Source organism: Peromyscus eremicus, chromosome 22, assembly GCF_949786415.1.
Source record: "Peromyscus eremicus chromosome 22, PerEre_H2_v1, whole genome shotgun sequence".
NCBI lineage: Eukaryota > Metazoa > Chordata > Mammalia > Rodentia > Cricetidae > Peromyscus > Peromyscus eremicus.
The window spans coordinates 28,703,994-28,721,113 of record NC_081437.1 but is presented as its reverse complement, the minus strand read 5'-3'; the positions used below and the strand labels follow the sequence as shown (position 1 = coordinate 28,721,113).

Here is a 17,120-nt window from a genome sequence, read left to right as displayed (position 1 = left end):
TGGGTGTTACGTTTTTTTCGGTTTTTTGTTTTGTTTGTTTTTCGAGACAGGGTTTCTCTGTGTAGCTTTGTGCCTTTCCTGGAACTCGCTTTGGAGACGAGGCTGGCCTCGAACTCACAGAGATCCGCCTCGCTCTGCCTCGCGAGTGCTGGGATTAAAGGTGTGCGCCACCACCGCCCGGCCTTGTTTTGTTTTTTTAGACAGGGTTTCTCTACATAGTCCTGACTGTCCCAAAACTCCCTCTATGTATACCCGGCTAGCATTGAACTCACAGAGATCTGCCTGCCTCTGCCTGCCAAGGGCTGGGATTAAAGGTATGCCCCACTATGCCTGGCTAGGTTTTAGAATAATTCTAAAGAGATTCTGACACTGCTCATAAACACTACTAGTTTCAAATTTTAAAGATTTCAAAAGAATGTAACGTCTACATATAAACAGTATCACACACACACACACACACACACACACACAAATCCAGCCTCCTGTACTTAGGATTACTCTTGTAAAATTCCAATGCACTTATATTCCACTATGCTCAATTTTTCTATTACTTTCATAACAGGCTTAATTTTTAAAGATATAGGCTGCAGACAAGCGGTGGTGGCGCACACCTTTAATCCCAGCACTTGGGAGGCAGAGACAGGCAGATCTCTGTAAGTTCGAGGCCAGCCTGGGTTACAGAGCGAGATCCAGAACAGGCACCAAAACTACACAGAGAAATCCTGTCTCGAAAAAACTAAACAAAAAAATATATAGGCTGCAATCCACACAATTTCATGCCCAGATGCAACACAGCCATTTTCTTAAAACAGCTTTTTGCAAAGAAATTAATTAAAATGCAGGTTCAGGAATATTCTTATACTTAACATCATCTGCTCAGAGTCACAAGCTCAACTCTACCCTGGGTCAAAGGTTCCAAGATTCCTCTCTGGTTGGGGCTGGATGCTCAAGTGATTACGAGTACAAACTGGTTTTTGCAAAGGACCCAAGTTCAGTTGCCAAAGCCTACATCAGGCATCTCACAAATGCATTTCACTTCAGCCTTCTTAGGCACTCATATACACACACGTGTATGTGACGCAGACAATAATAAAGTCTAAAAAAATTAGGTTCTCCCTGGTTCATCTATTCTGGATTTAATTATTATAGGAATAGAAAATTATATACAAGTATTGGTGTTTTACTCAAGCCACTAAAAAGGAAATTGAAAAACTAGGTTTACTTTCTAAAATACATTTTACAGCTTTAATCACAAAATTATTTAAGCCACTTACAACTTGCCAAAAGAGGAACCTATCAAATTTTGTAATCAATCTGATCAGTGAAACACTGAAATAAGCAAAAGCAGACAGTTTAATTCTGGCCAAATGTGCCATATTTCGTAAATCTTACTTTTTAATTAAAATTTTCAATCCAAGAAAAAAGGAGACTCAATTATTCCCAGGCTATTTTCAAATAAGCATTTTTACTCATTGCTAAGATTATAATTGGTATCTGGCATGGTGGCACATGTCTATTTCAGCACTGGGAAGTGGAGGCAAGTAGGCCAGAAGTCAGGGTCACCCTTGGCTACTTAGCAAGTTGGACTGAGTGTCAAGATATCTCAGTGGGTAAAGGTACCTGCTGCCAAGCCTGCAAACCCAAGTTTAACCGCTCACTCCCCCATGCAACACAGTACACAAAAAATGATTTGTTAAGATTATATAATTCTCCCTAAACACACAAGCACATGCCTATGTATAAGTGTTCTTATCTGACATACTTGTATTTCCTAGACCAAATACTGTACTCTTAATCAGCATAAATAATAAAAATTTTAATATAGTTGAACAAAGTTGGGCGGTGGTGGTGCACGCCTTTAATCCCAGCGCTCGGGAGGCAGAGGCAGGTGGATCTCTGTGAGTTCGAGGCCAGCCTGGTCTACAGACCAAGAAAGAGGACAAGAACCAAAACTACACAGAGAAACCCTGTGGTGATATTTTATTTGTGCTTTAATAAAGTTTGCCTGGAAATCAGAGGAAATAGGAAGCCATTTTTAAGTAAGCATAGAAGTCAGGCAGTGGTAGCCCACGCCCTTAATTACGATCACTTAGCTAGCAGAAAGGGTCTCTATGTGTTTAAGGCCATATTAGAAAACAGAGCCAAGCATGGTGACACATGCCTTTAATCCCAGTACCAACCATAGAGACCTGGAGGTCTGTACAGACAGGCAGTGACAAGGAAGTGAGGTAGCTGGGCTAAGATAGCCAATGAGAGGGCAGAACAGCAAGGCAAGAAAGGTGCGGGTAAGACAGGAAAAGTAGCTTGTATTTAGAAGCTGCAGAGCTGGTGAGGTTAAGGCTGGCTGGTGGCTATTCCTATTTCCCTGATCTCTAAGTCTTTCACCATCCTATATTTGGTTCCATGTTTTTTATTTAGTAAGACCATTCAGAAATTCATCTACAAACATCTGTTTTCTATTTATAGTGCCCATTTGTAAAAAAAAAAAAAAAAAGTTGTATCTAATACTTATTTCTAACCTACTTTTATATGGGCCAAGTCTAGCCTGCTACTTATTTTTGTAAAACAAAACCAAACAGCTGTTCTATAATTTCTAGATGTTTGAAAAAAAAAAAAAAAAAAAGAACATGCCAAACAAGAAATGCTAACTTAGGAACCCACGAGTTATATTAAAAACCATTATCCTTCTTATGACAACTTTCATGTTACTTCAGTGGAGTAACTAGCTGAGACCATATGGACTGAAAAACTTAAAGTATTTGCTGTATTTCCCCTTCTATAGAAAAAGTTTGATGAAGCCCCTTTGATGAAGCTGTATGGTGGTGGCCCAGGCCTTTAATCCCTGCACTCAGGAGACAGAGGCAGGCAGATCTCTGAGTTCAAAGCCAGCCTGGTCTATAGAGCAAATTCCAGGTCAGCCAGGACTGTTACACGGAGAAACTCTGTCTCAAAAAAAAAACAAAAAAACAAAAACAAAAACAAACAAACAAACAAAAAAAACACATGGAATCAAGTTTGATAGCTTTTATTTCCTTAGAAATACTTTCAAATTATTCAGGTTTCCAAGTGTGCATCAAGTTGTCAAAATGGTTTCAGATCATCTAAATTCAATAAACATCAACTACTGAATGAACTCTGACACACAAAAAGCATTTCTTTTTTTTTTAAAGATTTATTTATTTATTATGCATACAACAATGTTCTGCCTGCGTGTAGGCCTGCAGGCCAGAAGAGGGCACCAGATCTCATTACAAGTGGTTGTGAGCCACCATGTGGTTGCTGGAAATTGAACTCAGGACCTCTGGAAGAACAGCCAGTGCTCTTAACCTCTGAGCCATCTCTCCAGCCCCAAAAAGCATTTCTTAAAATTATTTCATTAAGCAAGTATTGTGGTAACAAAACCTGACAACTGCAAAACACAAGAGACTGATGTCACTTATATATAAATGACCCTTAGAATTGAGGATCAAGGACTGTAAAGATTAGCTTAGCAGTTAAATGTTTGCTGATCTTGTACAGGATACATTTCTCTTCCCAGGACCACATCAGGTAACACATAACTATACTACACCAGCTCCAGGGAATCTGATACCCTTTTATGTGCTCCAAGGGCATTTACAAGCATTTACATGCTCACACTAACTGACCCACATACACCTAAAGAAAGACAAATATTGAAATTTTTTTAAAAGAAAAGAAACTGAGCTGCACCCCATGACCACTAAATTTGAACAAAAGAATGACAGTTTGCATTCATTAATAAGGGTAATTTATGCCATGTTAATTTTTCCTACATATATTTTAAAAATCCAATCTCATATTCTGGAAGCAGATTAGATGATTCCGAAGTTCATATCAAAAAGAACCCTCCAAAAACTTTAAAAAATCCAAAGACCAACAGTCTGTAAAATTTTAAAACATACCATAAAGTCCCAATAGAATACCTGTTAGGTTTCATGAGCAGACAGGAACAAGTACATTTTCAACAGTAAGAGAAGGATTGAATTAATAAACACTTGAGCAAACACATGAATAAAGGAGGCCCAGAGAAAGAAACAAGGCCAGAAAGGATACTGCAATTAGGAAAAAACTATAATTGCATCTATCCTTGTAAAAACCCAAAGTAAAATTCCTAGGAAGCCTTAGCAGCACTAACAGAGGACAATACACATTTGAGGGAAGAGAAACAGAGCACTTGTGGCCTGGAAATCCAGCTCAGTGTGAGATACCTAGGGATCACATGGAAGGTTCTAAATTCAATTCCCAGCACCAAACAAACAAGCAAAACAACAAAAACCACCTGAGACTTTCCCAACTAAATAATAAATCAAATTTATCCAAAATCAGATAGACAAGTTAGACAAATCTAGAGTGATAAAATTATACAAAACTATATATGCACTATATCAATGTCATATTGTTTGTTGTAATGTGCTATAGTTATTTTTTCCCTGTTTTGAAACAGGGTTTCTCTGTGCAGCCCTGACTATCCTGGAACTCACTCTGTACACCAGGTTGACCTTGAACTCACAAAGATCCCCTGCCTCTGCCTGGGATTAAAGGCATGCCACACTACCACCCAGCTAATGTACTATATTTAAGGAGGAGGATTAGAAGAAACTAAATAGAAGGGTACGAGGGAATTATCTATACTGGTTGAAACTTCACAAATCTATAATTACCCTTAAAAAAAATCCCAAAAATATATTGCACTTAAACTCTCACTCCATATAAGGAAAAAGGGTGAGACTCAAAGCTGAGAAAGGAAAAAGGAAACAGCTATTAGCAAAATGTATCTATATTAATAAACAGTGAAGATGAACACTTGGTAGGAAAAACAAGAAACAAGGACAAAACTAAGCCTAATATAGACAAAACATGCATCCAAGATTGAATTCTATCAATAATAAATATACAACTGAGTTAATTCACATTAGTTAGAACTAGATGCCAAAAAAGTTAACTATTTTAAAGGAAATTCCTTAGGATTCCTGTTTTTGAATAATTCTAAAAATAAATATTCTAATAGGATAGTAGATATAAATAACATTTTGTTTCTGGACATTTGATTCTCAACTACCCACTGAGAAAAATCTTAGGAACTAAGATTTTATTAAGTTTAGATTTTCAAATTTTAAAATGTGTGTGTTCTCATGCCATAGCACATGTTGAAGTCAGAGGACAATCTGGAGGAGCTAGTGCTCTTCCTTCTCCTGGGGATTAAGATTAAATTTGGGTCAGGTATTGTGAAAATGCCTTCACCCAACAACTTTGCAGGCCTAAATTACAGATATTTAACCAATGATGAAAAAATAAAAATAAAAAACAATTTCCTCCATTACTCAATCCTTAGTATGCAATCTATTACTACCAACTTTAAAGGTGTTTTCAAAATTAACAAAATGTCACCAAATCAGGAAATGAGAAAGGGTAATTCATAAAGACTTACCTATATGTGGCTGCTGAGCTGCTGCTAATGCATATTGCTGCTGTTGAGCTGCAGTTAACTGCTGAACTGTTAGTGCATTAGTCCTCTGAAAGAGCTATCAGGGAAAACATTTAATACAAAGATTAATACCAAAATTAATACCAAAACACTGCAACTCTTATTAGAAAGTTGTGAATATTTTAAACTTATTTGAAGAACTTTCTTAACCATAACAATATTTTAACAAATGCTGTCAAAACCCCTATCATTCATGTTAATGATTCACAGCACTTCAGGTTATACCTATATGTTAAAGAGATTCCTATAAAAAGCATACTTCACCTGTTGCTGGGAACTGTAGTCAAAAAGGCCTACAGTAGCTCCTGAAGAGTCCATGGGTACCTGATTACCAGGATAGTCAAACTGTAAGGAATCCAGACCAACTTGGTCCATGGCATCCAGATTCTGAGTTTCAGGATTTGAAAATTCTTCAACAAGTGGTTTATTAGCTGTAGGATTAGGAAGAGGACCCAATCCTTCTGGGGGATTACTACTGGGGCCAAGGCGCTCAACTACTTCAGTTGGAGAGGCTTGACGACTTCCAGGAGTACGACTAAACAAAGAAAATAGAAAAGCACTATGGATAAAAGTAGCAAATCAAAGGGTAAGATGGTAAAGTATGAAAAACAAATGGTCCCCAGAATATAAAGAATAAATAAAGGTTTTCCGAGCCATCAACCATTCCATTTCTCATGTTTTTTTTCCTATTTAATAACTACTTAAGAGTTGACATAGTTTCAGTATTTTTAGTATCATTACTTGCTCAACTTGAATAGCATATCATATAACTCAATCATACAGGTAAGATAAATACACAGGTAAGAAAAGTTGTCCATTATTACAACTTAGGACTATACTACCTGAAACTTTTGTCTAAAATCATAGGCAAAAATTAAGACAAATAACAAATATGACAAGACTCAAAATAAAAATCTACCCAAGAAAAAAACTGACCAGACATCATGGTTATGGTTTTCATGACTTAAAGAAGCCTCAACTAAAACAAAAGGCTGACTTATGATTCTAAGGTTTTCTGAGCGAATCCTTTGACCTTTTGGACCTGCTTCCTTAATTAGAATGAATGTACAACTAGGTAGTTCTAACTAAAAGAACAAAAGAAAGAATGAGCAAGAAAGCAAGCAGCAGCCAGCCAATCAACCAGCCAGCCTCCTTGAGAGCCCTGTATAATAGCTACCCAAAGACCATCCTTACTATATCAAGTTGTTTCTGTTTAAACAATCAAAAAGAAATGTAAATGTAGAAGTTTTTCAAAACTTAAAGTATACAGTACACACAAAAAATTCTATATAAACAAAATAAAACTCAACATTTCTCTATCCTACTATGGCTTCTCCTTTAATTTCCCCAAGAAATCCATTAATATTGGATTAAAACTTTAGTGCTGGTTTCCCTTTGTATCAACATCCTTCATGTTTCTAATTCTTTTTACATTATGTTTAATCCTAAATTACAATCTATCTCTTTCTCTTGTACCTATTTTATATAGGAGCCTTACTCCAAGTATACTGCTTTAAGGATCTATGCACTCACAGTAAATTCAAAGCACAAGCACTTAAGTTTAGTGGTAATGAGTGTTTTACTTGCCTTAATGTCAGCTGTTCCATCAATCCTAACAAGCCCCTAATTTGAGGTGTTCCACATTGGCCTAAATTTGCTAGCATATACAGAGTAGTTTACAAAGTAATTCTTAATTAAAGAACAGTTCACTGGGCATTTAAACATTTATGCTGCTTTCAAGTAAACCACTGTCTTTGCAATACTGTATTTCAAATTTCACCTTTAGCCATACCTAACTTGCATGGGAACAACAGTTTAACAGTTTTTATTTTTTTCACTTGAAACATAAAAATCAGCCAATTAGAAAAGGTGGAATGGCCCTAAACATTCATTTTAGTTTTATTTCAGTAATGTATATTCTCATGATATATGCATTACTATGAATTTTGTGGAAAAGTTGAAAGAGACCATAAAGCCATAGCTACTCTTCTGAAGCATTTTTATATGTCAAGTAGTAATACTTTTTATTTAATTAGCAATTTCAAACTTAATGGAACAAAATATACTAATAAAGTAGTTCATATTAATCTTTTTGGTGTTTTGTCTGTTTTTCGAGACAGAGTTTCTTTGTGTAGCCCTGGCTGTTCTGGAACTCACTATGTAGACCAGGCTGGCCTTGAACTCATAGAGATCCGCCTGCCTCTGTCTCCTGAGTGCTGGGATTAAAGGTGTGTGCCATCACTCCCTGGCTCATATTAATGTTTGAAGGGAGAAACAACATTTCATACAAAACGACTCAATACAGCAAAAGCAGAGAACAAAAAGAAAACATTGTGCTTTCAGTGGTGCTATTTTCTTGCTATAGTTAATGGTATATTAACACTTCAATTATAAATATATAATCAACCAAGTTTTAAATGCCGGTCCTTCACTAAAACTAAGTAACAGCAAAAAAACAAAATCAGTAAAAGGTTCTAAATAAAGAACATTAAATGTATTTATCAAAAGAGGTTTACCGATTTTGGATGCTTTCTTGCATGAAGAACAGAAGAAAACGGCACTTTAACAGACTATTGCTCTGCTTTATTACATGAAGGCAGTAAGTGTGGGAATATAAAATTCACAAAGTAACTATGCTGTTATCTAAAGTCCTGTGGTCTGTGAGGTAAAGCTCAACTACTACTAGAAGCTACAGGGGTCAGGCTGAAGCATCAACTTTCTAGCATACAGGTGAGTGTGTAGTGCTTAATTTAAAAACCAACAACTAAACGAAAATATGTATTTAACTGCTAGAAACAATAAAAAACTTCAAGAATTCAAAGCTTAAAAGCCAACTATTTCCTATTTGAAGAACCAATTATGTATTAGCCCAATTAATATACTCTGAAAAACCACTGATTCCTAAACTAATTTTGCCTCATATATATCCAAGATGAAAAAAAATCAAATGGCCGGAAATGGAGAAGTACAATACAAGAGAAAAATCCTACTGGAAGGTACTCAAGCACAATTTGAAAGAAGGGGGAAAAAATCATATTAAACTATAATTCACTTATTAGCAAAGAAAAAAGTTCTAATTTAGTTCATAATAGACAAAAAGTAATCACAGTTTTTAACACTACTCTTCCAACATAACACCCTGTTTTTGATACTATTTTGAAGATTTACAATGATTTATGATCATTAATTTTATGAAAAAATATTCATACAGATTAACACAAGGTACAAAGGAAATAAAGTAACCCTAAATTGGAAAACCATCTAAATCAATCACATAAGTGCAATAACTCCTCAAAGAGGTATGTTTTTCTTCTTGAAAAAGTTAGAAATCTTACTTAAAATCTTTGCAATCGGCATCCATTCCATTTGGCAAACCTCTGCCATTTATTTGAGAGTCCTCCTCATCTTGTTTAAGATCTCTGTTTTGGTCCTCCTCAAATGGAGAAGCCTTGCCTTTTTGATCTCCTTTCTCAGGTCCATCTGTTTCAGCATCTCTAGTACCCTGAGGAAAAAGAATCTGTTTGATTCTCAATACTTAATGGAACATAAAAAAAAAGGGCACCAAGAGGTGGCCTAGAACTACCCTGTAGTGCATGTAATGATAAAAACCAATCATTTACTTTTTAAAGTGAATTAATTTAGCAAAGGCCAAAAGACTGAGTACACCTGACATTTATAACAGAAGGGCTAAGTCAACCTTAACTATAGCGGTATAGGAAAAGCAGTAACACCACAAATTAGATTCAATATTTAATTCATACATGATTTGATTTAGTTACAGATAAAATACTATCAAGAACAAGCAATTTTACCTTTGCACGGTTTTAAAATATGATTTACCTTTGTTAACACAGTTAAAATGTAAATACTTGCAATTATTCTAAACTTTCATGTATTTCGTGAACTAAGTGAAGAAAACAAAGAACAAACAGCTTTAAAGTTTCTTTCAGTTCTATGGACAGAAAGATAAGCTAATTAAGCTGGAAGCAGTGGCCCCTCTCTGTAATGCCAGGACATGAGAGACTGAGGCATGACAACCACCATGAGTTCAAGATCAGCCTAGTCTACACAGTGAGTTCCAGGCTAGCCAAAGTGATTCAGTAAGATCTTATATCAAGACGAAGAAATAAAAGAGCAAAATACCACAAAACAAACAAAGTCATTGAAGATATTAAATTTTACCAATGATCCTTTGCAACAAACAATTGCAAGTAAAGATATAAGGATGAAACCAAAAAGAAAATACTAAACCTTTGTTCAAAATACTTACAAAAGTTCCCTTCCTAAATCGAGAATCCAATTTATCAGCAGGAGAGGAACTTAATACATATTCTACCATGCTCACACCAAGGCCTCCACTTTCTGAGCGCGGAGAAAGAATTGCATTTACTTCACTGTTTCCATGAAAACTCTGTCCAGATCTTCTCTGTACCATAATAGGCTGGGACATTGAATGATCTGTTTGAAAGAAAAACACAATATAGTTTTACTTTTAAGTTAAATAAAATGTAGTTATATAAATTAAGACATCAATTTAAAAAAAATCAGTATTTCCTTTAGTGTAATATTTTTGTTATAAACAACTTTACATTCTGAATAACTGGAACGTGTTTTCTCAAATAATACATTTTATTATTTGTGTATGTATGTGCGTACATGTTTGCACATGCATGTGTGAGTAAGTCAGAAGACAATTATTTGAAGACAGTCCCCTCCCTCCACCTTGACACGGGTACCAAAGATCGAACTCAGGTAGTCAAGCTTGTGGAAAGTGTCTTTACCAGCTGAACCAGTATGTTTCTTAAAATACAGATGGGACATCACAAGACAACTTTGTGGAGTTGTTTCTCCCACCATTACATGAGTTTTATTTAGTGATAAAAGCTTATACAAAGAAGAGTCAAACGAAAAAAAAAATATAATTAAGGCAGAAAAATGACTCTGATGGCTGAGTTGTTTTTAAATATTAAACCATTAGGAATAAAACCTAGAAGAACAGAAAAAAGAGATCACAGTTCTCATGCTCAGTTATATATCACACAGACCCAGAACACAGTTATTAACATAATAAATACCAATCTGATTAGAAAACCGAATCCCAGAATTTTATGTTCACGGTGAAAAACCCAAGTATCAGATAAATACTTTCTAGTTTCTTTAATTTTAGAAAATTATACCTCCAACATGCCTGTTGAAAACAAAAAGCAATTTTTAACATGAGAGCTAGCATAATTTAAATACAATCAACAAATTAGAGGCAGCATTCAAATAAGACTCTTCTACCTCCCACTTGTATCCGTAAAAGATTTGTCATTATATCTTTTCCTTTAATCAATTACCTTCACAGTTTAAATACTAGTATACTGTGAATCATGATAGGCATTATGATACAATGGGGAAAGAACCCAAGAACAAACAAGACAACCTGACTTAGTTAGAATTACTATTTTAGAATTACTACTGCTGTGATGAAAAATCACGACCAAAGGCAATTTGGGGAGGAAAGGGTTCATTTCAATCACAGTTCCATGTAAAAATATATCAAAAGCAGTGAGGGCAGGAACCTGGGGACAGGAGCTGATGCAGAGGCCATGGAGGAGTGCTGTTTTGCTCGAGGCTTGCTCAACCTGCTTTCTTATAGAACTCAGGACCACCAGCCAAGGGATGGCACCACCCACTATGGGCTGGATCCTTCCCCCATCAATCACTAATTAAGATCAGTTGGATCTTATGGAGACATTTTCTCAATGTCTCATTTTGTGTCGAGTTGACATAAAACTAGCCAGCATACAATCCTTACCCTCAAAAAGAATGAGTATAGAGTCTGGGGATGTAGCTTAACTGGTAGTGATTGCCTAGCATGCGTAAGACTGAGTTTGGTCTTTAACACTGTGTAAGATGCACATAGTGGTGCACAGCTGTGACCCCAGCACTTGGAAGTAGAAGCAGGACTATCAGAATTTCAAGGTTAATCTCTACTATACAGTGAGTTCCAGGCCAACCCAGGGTTACATTTAATAGAGAGCAATCATAAGAGGATAAAGTCCCTAAAATAATCCAGAATATTACAGGAATATAAGGCATGGGCAATTGATTCTTCCCAGTCTTAAGGTGAATCCAAAAGGAAATATTTAACTTGTATATGAAGAATAGACTTACAAAGTGGGACAATGAAGGAGGAGAGTCCTTTACTTACAGAATCAGTAGTATGTTCCAAACATGCTAAGAGAATGTAACTATCATAACTACTTTAGCCTCAAGGAAGTAATACATATTAAGCCTCTCACAGCAGTGGAAAAAATTTAACTATTACTATGTGTATGTACATGTGCCATGGAACATACGCAGAAGTCAGAGGACAATCAGGACTGTTCTCTCCTTCCACTCTGACATGACTTCTGGGGATATAACTCATGTCCCCAGGCTTGTATAGAAAGTGCTTTGGCCCATCTCACTGGCCCAAGAATTTTCTTTCTTTTTTGGATACAGGATCTCAGTATGTAGTCTTTTGATGGGTGCAGAACTCAGTATGTGGACTAGGCTGGCCTTCAATATCTGTCATTCAATATATACTTGTTAAGTAAACAAAATTCCATTTATTTCAAATTTCCTCATGATTTCTAGTAAAACGAATACTCATTAAAATTTTTACCTACACAGCTAAAGTTAGGAAGAAAGACTCATGAACTGACCTCCATTATAAAACTTAAAGCGAGTTCCATGAAAGACGCAATGCTACACAGAGAAACACTGTCTCGAAAAACCAAAAAAACTTATATTTTCTGTCATTCATCTTAAAAATGTAACCTAGTAATTACCCATTCAATTAAAAAAAATTCTGTTTTTTTATTTTAAATTTTATGTGTGTAGCAAACACACATCAGTGAAATGCCTAAAGAGATGAGAAGAGGAAGCCACATCCCTAGAAGCTGGAGTTACTGGCAGTAGTAAGCCACCTGACGTGGGTGATAAGAAGCAAACTCAGGTTCCCCACAAAATTGGCACAGGCTCTTAACCCTTTGCCCAGCCTGCACCCCTCCAAGTTCGGTTCTCACTAATGGCCTTATCTCAGAGTTCTGCTTGTCTCCATCACAACTTTCAACTTTTATAACACATTTTCCAATCAAGTTATTAAACAACTGTTCTCCTATGTAAAGGATGTGCTACTTATAGGGAATGTGAGCCCCAGCACAAACTTCATGTTTTAAACTGTGCATTTATTCTAATATAGCTCAATTATACTACAAGAAAAATATTCAAGGGAGTGAATCTTATCTTTCTAATCTCCAAATCTGGCACATTAGCTGTCATATATTGGCTGAACAAAGAAAATTTCAAATATTGTAATCTAATAAAAATATAAGCCAAAACTAGCTGCTAATAAAATTTTTGATCTATGAATTTTCTACAACTCCCTTTCCTTTAGGATTTTAACTTTGGAGTATTTACTTTACATGGTAACAAAAAGCTTTAAACTGGCCTGGCTGGCGGTGGGTGGTGCATGCCTTTAATCCCAGCACTTGGGAGGCAGAGGCAGGTGGACCTCTGTGAGTTCGAGGCCAGCCTGGGCTTCAGAGTGAGTTCTAGGACAGGCCTCAAAGCTACACAGAGAAACCCTGTCTTAAAAAAAAACAAAAGAAAACAAAAACAAAAACCAATCAGTTTCTTGGGTCTAACTTTCTCCTCTGCTGTGGGATAATGCTTCTGTACACTGGTTTAATAAAACAATGATTGACCAGAAGCAAGACAGCAAGTATAGGCAGGATAAGCAGACGAGGAAAATTCTGGGAAGAGGAAGGCTGAGTCAGGAGATGGCAGCCCACCATCCAGGAGCAGCATGTAATGGTAAAGCCACTGAAAATGTGGCGACATTATAGATTAACAGAAATGGGCCGAGTTTAAGTGTAAGAGCTAGTCAGTAGTTAGCCTGAGCTGAGAAGTTTTAATTAATATAAGCCTCTGTGTGTTTACTTGGGTCTGAGTGGCTGCAGCCTGGGTGGTACACAGGAAAACTTCAGCTACACTCTTCACTACTTAATGGTAATCTAAAGTATGTCTACCTGTTCTGTTTCTAGGAGGTCTGGGTCTGTATTACCAATTTACATGATTTCTGAATGTGGCTAATGTTTTACAAGCTAGACTAAGGTCACTGTCACTCAATAAAAATTTAAGACAGAAAATTCTAGTAAGTTAGTGTATCTTCTAGTTTGGTAGTTTTCATAATTCTATCATTAGAGTTAATTCAGGAAACAAAAAGATTATTAAAATCATGTGGTAAATGTATCTATCTAATCAATAAAGTGTATTGTCAGGTAAGAGCTAACTACTGTTAAGAAATCTAAACTAGGGGCTGGAGAGATGGCTCAGAGGTTAAGAGCACCGACTGCTCTTCCAGAGGTCCTGAGTTCAATTCCCAGCACCCACATGGTGGCTGACAACCATCTGTAATGAGATCTGGCGCCCTCTTCTGTATAGATAATAAATAAATAAATCTTTAAAAAAAAAAAAAAAAAAAAAAAAAAAAGAAATCTAAACTAAAGCCAGACCATGGTGGAAGACACCTTTAATCCCAGCACTGCAGAAGCAGAGGGAGTGGATCTCTTCAGTTCAAGGCCAGCGTGGTCTATGAGAGCCGTGGCTATACAGAGAAATCCCATCTCAAAAAAAACCTCACAAAAAAAAAAAAAAAAGAAGGCCGGGCGGTGGTGGTGCACGCCTTTAATCCCAGCACTTGGGAGGCAGAGCCAGGCGGATCTCTGAGAGTTCAAGGCCAGCTTGGGCTACCAAGTGAGTTCCAGGTAAGGCACAAAGCTACACAGAGAAACCCTGTCTCGAAAAACCAAAAAAGAAAAAGAAAGAAATCCGAACTATAAGCTTCAACAAAGGTATCACAAATTTTCCCCCTAAATTTGTTTAAGGATAGGCAGGGTTTAAAAAAAAAAACACTGAATTTATTCCTAATTTTCACCCAAACACTAATAACTTACGAGAAGTTCCCCATGCAGTCTCTCTCCATTCATCATCCGCAAGAAATATGCCTTTTTGTCCATCTTTTGTTGAATCATCAGGTTCCCAAAACTTTTTGGTAGGCAAAAGCTATTTGAAAGGAAAAAAAAAAACAACAACAACAAACAAACCTTTTATAATGTCATACAATTTGCAAAGAGTAAGTATATAATGAACTGCAAACATATCACTCATATGTACATGTTAGCCTTCAAGTACTCTGTTTACCAAGCTGTCTCACTGAAAGGCAACGTAACTCCTCATTTATGCACTGGCTCTGATAATTCTAGGTCTTTAACTTTATTACTAGTTTCAAACATCTGTTATATCCTGATTTTCTTTTTTTTTAAATTTTCATTAGATTTTTTCACTTTGTGTGACTTCTGCCTGTATGTATGCACGCATACCACATGGGTTCCTAGTGCCCGAGGAGGTCTGAGGAGGGTATCAGATCCCCTTAGACTGGAGTTATAGATGGCAGTGTGCCACCATGTGAATGCTAAGAAGCGAGCTCAAGTTCTCTGAAAGAGCAACAAGTGCTTTCAACCACTAAGCCATGTCTCCAGCAGCCTCATAATTTTCTTTATATATAAACTCTCTTTAAAAGACTTACTAAATTTCCTGTTAAAGATAATAAAAATGCCCAAAGAAATTACTAAAAATTTTCTTTCACTTCTAAAAGCTGCCAGTGAACAAGCTCTCAAACTTCCAGAACGCAAAGTTTTTTTTTTTTTGGGGGGGGGGGGGTGGTTCTTCAGTTATTCACCAGCAGTAAACCTCACAACTCTTACTAGCTCTTAAATAGCACCAATATGTCAAGCCCAAATCAGAAAGCATCAATAACAGAATACACAGAAAGAAAAACTCTAACAGTATTTTTGAGGTAATAATCTTATGATCTTATGCTCTACTCTACATGGTAACATGTGAAAATTACAGTCAGTAGGACCATTAACTTACTCTTTCTATCCCTGACACTTGGAAGTAGAATTATGTTTGCTTGAATAGATTGTTTTCTTAGATATACATTTGGCATTTTAAGTAAGCATTCATAAGACATTATTTTCATCCTATTAAATGCCAAGTTATTCAGCACTCATAATAATCAAACCTGTATACACTTCTAGTACTACATTGATCACACTAGTTACCTGTGTTTGCCTCTTTAAAGGCATGGTGACCTCATCTTCAGAGAACTTACAAACACAATGAAATAAAACATAACTCAGTAATACCCGATTTAGGGTCTGAAAGACAATGTAGTGTATATTTTCAGGAAGGGTGAGTTGCAAGGTGAGAAATACAATAAGCATAAATGAAACATGAAACCATGAACAAAAGCAAAACTTAAGAAAATGCAGTGTTATACATATAGAAGATATAAGAAGATCCAAATTTGACACTGGTAAAGCTCACCAGGTTGATCATGAGGACCCATGTTAAAAGAAACTGAAAGTTTTACTAAAGGAATAAGAAATCAAGACAGGTTAGCAACAGTAGTTCAGTTGTAAAACTGATAGAATGGGGAACTAGAAGCAAGGAAACTAGTTTAAGGAAATCACAAGGCCAAGACAGTAAGAACTGAAAGAGGGTACTGGTAGAAAAGAGCTGAGAAATGGATCTCAGAAGACATTTTAGAAGATCAAAAGGAGTTGATTACAAATGGTGGAAAATGCATAAAAACTTACACAATAAATGAGAGTGTTATTAATCAAACTGAGAAGTAGTGTTGAATGGAGAAGAACATGTTCCTAATTTACAGATTTTTTTGTTTTTTTTCCTGAGACAGGGTTTTTCTGTAGAACAGCCCTGGCTGTCCTGGAACTCATTTGTAGACCAGGCTGGCCTTGAACTTACAGACACTCAACTGCCTCTGCCTCCCCAGTGCTAAGATTAAAAGCATGCGCCACTATGCCTGGCCTACAGATCTTCTATAAAATAAAAATTTATAATTTTAAAGAAACCAACTTTCTTTTTTAAGTCCAGCTTTTACAAGTTAGGCTCTTTCTAAATGACATGTCTTGATTAAAGTATAGACATTTTAAAGAATAGTCTCTGCTGACAAAGACTCCAGTAAGTATAAAACATCTATTTTATATATTGAAATAAGATAAATAACCACCAGAAGCACTAACAGAAGCAGCTAAAGCATTCATCTTCTGAGAGAGGAGAAATACAGTGTTCTACTGAGAAGACTAGTCCATTCTTTGAGATAATATTCCGAGTGCCGTCATAGCCCACTGCTTTAACCTGCAAAGTGCAGGACTAGGGATGAGCAGTGGTAAAGCGGCACCTGCCTCGCATACATAAAGCTCTGGGTTCCATCCTCAGCACTACAAAAAAATGAAATTTCTAGAAAATATACTGCTTAAGTAGTGGGGAAAACCCCTTGTCAAATATTCAATGCCAATTTTGCCCATCACTGCTAAGAAAAACTGTATTGATTTTGCAAACCTGTATAAGGCACTGGATACCCAAGGAAATAATTTAGCTAAAAGTAACACTTCTACCAAAAATCTTCAGTACACTCTAGAAATACTTTTTATTTTTTTTAAAAAGTATTTTTAGTTGAGTGTGCGTATGCTGTATGCAGTGCATACACATCAGT

The 17,120-nt window shown here is 36.3% G+C and overlaps 1 protein-coding gene across 9 annotated transcripts in view; it reads right to left on the bottom strand.

Moving 5' to 3' along the window:
- Pum2 (pumilio RNA binding family member 2) overlaps positions 1 to 17,120 on the bottom strand; it is an 82,016-nt gene that overhangs the window by 41,795 nt on the left and 23,101 nt on the right. For all 9 annotated transcript variants that reach the window (XM_059248618.1, XM_059248621.1, XM_059248622.1 and 6 more), the window contains 5 exons: positions 14,494 to 14,602; positions 9,777 to 9,964; positions 8,842 to 9,008; positions 5,771 to 6,041; positions 5,450 to 5,543 (listed from right to left, as the gene is read on the bottom strand). In XM_059248618.1, coding sequence (XP_059104601.1) covers positions 5,450 to 5,543; positions 5,771 to 6,041; positions 8,842 to 9,008; positions 9,777 to 9,964; positions 14,494 to 14,602 — 829 coding nt within the window. The remainder of the gene's footprint in view (positions 1 to 5,449; positions 5,544 to 5,770; positions 6,042 to 8,841; positions 9,009 to 9,776; positions 9,965 to 14,493; positions 14,603 to 17,120) is intronic.